This window comes from Morone saxatilis, unplaced genomic scaffold, assembly GCF_004916995.1.
Source record: "Morone saxatilis isolate NCDOM2014 unplaced genomic scaffold, NCSU_SB_2.0 Contig10, whole genome shotgun sequence".
Classification (NCBI taxonomy): domain Eukaryota; kingdom Metazoa; phylum Chordata; class Actinopteri; family Moronidae; genus Morone; species Morone saxatilis.
Window position 1 is genome coordinate 15854349 of NW_023339652.1, and position 5306 is coordinate 15859654.

General features: G+C 42.1%; 1 protein-coding gene across 1 annotated transcript in view; it reads right to left on the reverse strand.

The window, feature by feature from the left end:
• The window catches only part of nav3 (neuron navigator 3), a gene marked incomplete in the record, with an annotated part of 202937 nt that overhangs the window by 107634 nt on the left and 89997 nt on the right, over nucleotides 1–5306 (reverse strand). Inside the window, 1 exon segment of the mRNA XM_035678645.1 lies at nucleotides 2787–2855. Coding sequence (XP_035534538.1) covers nucleotides 2787–2855 — 69 coding nt within the window.

The window sequence follows — 5306 nt, forward strand, 5'->3', positions numbered from 1 at the left end:
ACGCAAACATCTTCAGTTTGCCCGAGAGCAGTCTGGTCTGGAGTTCATGCTACCTTCAGGGCAAATCCAAAACCGCTCATTCAAAATAGAAGAAACAGACCACAAGCTAGCAGGTGGCCAACAAGCTGTCAAACATCACCCCCTGCTGCACAGGTGATGAACATTAAGGGCCGTCAATATCAGTATTTCAGCCCATAATAAACAGATATATTTTACATAATACATATCCATGTTCCAAACCATTAGAAATGGAACCGTGGATTTTCCACAGTTCCAGGCACCACTGATCTGTATTCACCTCTGTATTTTATGAAAATCAATGAGCAGACTCTTGAACATTGACAAAAACGAATGCAAACTTGATGTTAACTGTGATGGATCACACAACTCAAGTAGGTGTCAAGAGTCTGCTCACTGAGTTGTAAAAAAAATAATGGAAATCAATGGCTGTCCAGGACTGTAGGAAAAGTACATTCAAAAATCAAAAAAATACAAAGGATGCATTCATAAATGGTCAGCAGAAATGTACAGCACAGAGTATACATCAGTTGTAGTTAAGGAGATAAACACAAACACAAGTGCCCAGTAGCGCCAGTAGAAAACAGATGCTAAAGAAAGATGACCTCAGGGCACACCAAGCCAGTTTATTCACACCCCAAAGCTTAGCTCTGGTTAGGTGTCTACATCAAAGAGAAGCACACAGCGGTTCATCAGGAATGAGAAAGAAATGAGGACCAACAAGAGGAAGCAACCCATCATGAGATGTGTGGAAATGCATCAGAAGTTCTAAATAGGCAATAATCACCAGTTACATACTTGAAACCCAAACATAAACTTAACTGACACGAACATCAAAGAACATAAATACCATCAAAGAAAGCACAGTGGACATGTATCCGCCAAGAACAATGGAAGGAAACCATCTGTATGAGTGACTGCAAGTGAAAGGTGCAGTTGTTGCTGTTGCAAAGAGGGAAGCTTTAGCTAACGAGCAGGATGTCTCATAAAGAGCTTAAAAAACACTCAAACTCCAGCACCTTGAGGGAAACGCTCTTCACCACATCCAGCACAACATGTGAGAGAAGCACCAATTGTATTCCCGTTTTAGAGCTGCTAAAACTTTCTTGCTTCGGGGATAGGAGAGGAGACAATTTATGGCGATTAAAAATAACTTCTCAGAAAGCAATTAAATGTGGCAATCAGGCTGACTGAGAATCAGATGGTAACACTGTCACTGCCAATATAGAGGTTTTTTGTTTGCATTATGTGTGAAACTTGTGTGTAGGAATTAAAGCTATTCCTGCCAAGCAGCAGCAGTGAGGTTTGTTGTCAGTGATGTGAAGGGTAGATTACCACCCATGGGGCAGGAGCTGCTGGCTGCAGCATTTTTGCCATTGCTCAGCGGCGGCTGGAGAGGAATTATTTGCCAACACGCCGGTTCCCACTACCTCTGAGATGGAACAAATGCTGCAGGCATCAGACAACTGGACTCTGGGGTGTGTGCATACAGTATGTGTGGGTGAATGTCTCATGCACATTTCATGCATCTGTTTGTTTTGCTCATATGTACATTCAGTGTGTACAGTAGGTGTATAGACCTGCACCAGTGCACATGTGCCCAAATGCTCTTTTTTATTGGGGTGGTAGGAAGGTCAGTGGCCCTACAGTACGTGCATATGTGTGTTTGATTTGTTTACCAGCACATGCATGACACCTAGAGGAGCTGAAGCCTGTGGCTCCCTGAATGCTAGCTACAGATAGAGCTTGGCAACACAAAGAGCATCATTATGACGTGTGGTAGCTTATTTAGCAGCAGCTTCTTTGCCAAGATGTGTAAAAGGGCTATTCCCAAAGGGCACATCACACAGAACAGCACTACTCCAGTAAAGAAAGAAAGGAGCTGGACTGAGGATAGAGATTAACAGGCTGAAAGTGCAAGTAAACCAGTGATCCTCAATGTCCTTTTTTTGTGATTCTAGAAACCATTTTGGGCCAAAGGACTGACTGATGTGTTTATGCAGTGAACTCTCCAGAGGACACTGGTCAGTCAAATCATGTGGGCATGACTGTGACGTCTTTTCTCTCTCTCTCTCTCTCTCTCTCTCTCTCTCTCTCTCGTTTCTGAAGGTGAATGTTTTCCTCATGTACTCAGGCCCTGCTTTGCAAGTTGCAAAGTGTTGATTGAAGTTAGTCCTTGTTTCGGTCTGATTCATTTCAAATTAGACATTGTCATTCACTCTAATTATTAACTGAACGCTGCATTTGCTTACTTGCGCTTCGAGGCAAATTACGTACACGTACCTTTACAATTACATGTGTGGCTATCTGAGAGCGCTAGCCTTGATGTTAATGAGTGGAACCACCCCAGGAAGCAAAAAAACAAAAACAATTCCCAGAAAAGATCGGTCACACTATGGGTGTTCAGAACCGAAAGGGCAGGTTTAATTAGGCTGAATCACGTGTGAAAAGGTAATATGGAACATTATAATGTTTAGCACATAAAATGTGTTTGTTTTCATTATCCGCTGTCATCTACACCCTGCTGAAGAATCCTTGAGCAAAACATGGAATCCCTACCAGCTGCTCACGAGTTGATCCTGACCTTTGACCTCTGAGAGGTGGTACAAGAGTGTCAAAAAGAGGAAAAGCGAAAAAGGGCAAACATGTGCAGCGTCATGCAAAAATAGCTTTTAAAAGATAACTGCTCAGTATAGAGAACAACAAAGTGGGAGAATCAGATGAACTAATAAAATACAGGAGGTACACAAAGTATTTGCTATAATTACCTTGTGTTTTTCTTCTGTGGTGACCCTATTCCACTGTGGCCCGGAGGACTTGCATATCGTGCTGTGAGACTGAGGGGAGAGCAGAGAAGATGACGGACAGACGGTTAACACAGCCAGAAGAGGAATGAGACCAGCGTCTAGCTGGAATTTTCTTAATCCATGCCTTAATGTAATAATGTGAGTGAGAGGAGGCATTCAGATAGCAGCAGAGAGAGAAAGAAGAAGCTCATAGTAGGCTACATACTGTAGCACGCCACATTGCTTTGATTTCTCACATGATGGCTCACACATGTTTACTACCACACGCGTATGACTAAGCCAATAACATCCCTCAATTCATTTACAGGGCCGCTGAAATAAAACGGCACGAAAAACTTTCACAATCAGTTTCGTGGTGGCATTGTTTGAAGAAAAACCCCAAAAACACACACCACACGAGGCAGAGGCGAAGGAAATGCCCACAGCACCAGTCACAGTTTATAACCCAGCACTCACTGTTAGTCATTCACGGAGACAGGAATTAAACGCGGGCAGTTACAGGCGGGCTGCTCCACTCATGTTTGACAGGAAGTAGTTAAGCTACTTGTAGAGTGCTTTATGAAGACAGAGATGCCTTTAATCATCATATGTAAACGCTGTAAACAATGAAGAGTGGAAGGCCAGGTGGTAGGGCTGTTGTTTATTCCTGTGTGTAACTTGTGTAATGTCCTGTGTGAACTGTATGACTTGCAGACCATGTGAGTGTTTCTCACTTGTCATAAACTGAGGGAACAGAGCATCCATTCAAAGTTATCAACGAGACATATCTTCTCTTTTAACCGGTAGCTCGAAATGCCTAAGGAAAATATTGTTTATGTCTGGATTCAGTGCTAAACAAGAATGTGAAAACACACTCAACACAACAGCATCATTTTAACTTCTGCCAGGGAGGAAAGAGTGATGGACAAGTGCTGAAAATGTAACCTAAATATATTGCAGTGTGGCAGGTCCGGCTAACGGGGGCTAACATTATTAGCTTAACAGAGTTTTTCAAAAGTTGAATGAAGTCTAACAAAAAGCTGTTGAGTAACTTCATTCTGAAACTGGGTTATTTTGACAGAAATATACATTATATATTAATATAATATAAAAAAATTCCAAACAAATGCTGACAGCACTTCCTTCTTCATATAAGAGCATTAGATAATTTAGACACGCTAGCAACTAACAAAGCCCTCCTTTAAGTAGTTTTGAATCCTGAAAACAATTCTGTCTTCAAACACATTTCATATAAATCACGAGCCAACAATTCATTTATTACCTTCAACAGGCTGAGATAGAAACTTGAGTGTTCCAATCAGTTCCGTTTGAGGAAGGAGCGTCAGAGCCGCAGTAGTTCAACTGTAAAACCGTCTCAACACAGTCTACATTAGACCAGAGCGGCTGAGCTTCAGCCGGAGGAAGCAACAAACACCAGCAGTCTGTTTAGACGTCCTTCTTTTCTGACAACGAGGAGGAACAACTTGTTCTCTGTGTTGTGATTGTGGGCTGCTGGTTTGGCGTTGGTGAGTGAGAGTGGACAGAGACAATAAACTACCTATACTGGGTGGCTGAATGACGCACTGCAGTCAGCACATCTTATTTTCTGCTCTGTCTGCTTTTAGTGTGCAGTTCTCAACTTTGCACGAAACTGAATACAGCTTTGAAATTAGACTTTTATATCACATTTCATTTTACGCATTTGGCTGACACTGTGACCCAAAGTGAATAAGAAATGAGTTGAGCAGAACAGTATTACAAAATATTATGTATTATATTAAATCAATTACACATCCCAGAGTATATTATCAAACATTAGTGTTACAAGGATATAGGTTCAGAACAAGCACTGGCCCTGACTTTTCTGAAAATCTATTGCTGATGAATATTTCCACAGCCTCTTATTCATGCATCATTTCCTCTTATAGAGAGGTACAGTGAAAGGAGGACTGGTGTGGAAGTTTCAGGCCTTGCTGAGGGGATTTTCAGTCAATATCTTGAAAAAATTTCATCACTCTGTAGAATTCAAACCAGCCGTGGCAGAGCGACAGCGCCATATTTAACGCTTTGTTCGGAGAGGTCGAACTGTGAACGACAAGGATCTTTTAAGGCGGTGAGCAAAATTTTAATTAGCTGTCTGACGCTCAGAAAGTGTGTCTCTGGGCTCCAACCAACACATTCACATTGCTCGTCTGCCTGTCACACACACTGTAGATGCACAAACACACACTCTTTCTCTATTTACGTCTCTCCCCCTGGACAGTTCACCTCATTTTTAAACCACCTGTGATGAAGTGCCAAGTCACTGTACATTTCTAATTGACCTTGCAGGTTTTCATGATGCGGTATTATGCTCCCGGAGCAGACAGCAGAACGCAGGGGAAACAAGTTCAGGGCACTTTCCCATTATAGCGGCGAGCACCTTGGTATCATGTTATTAATAAACTATATGATACATGACACTTAGGTTAATGATGTCTGGCTACTAAATGTGTGTCCCCC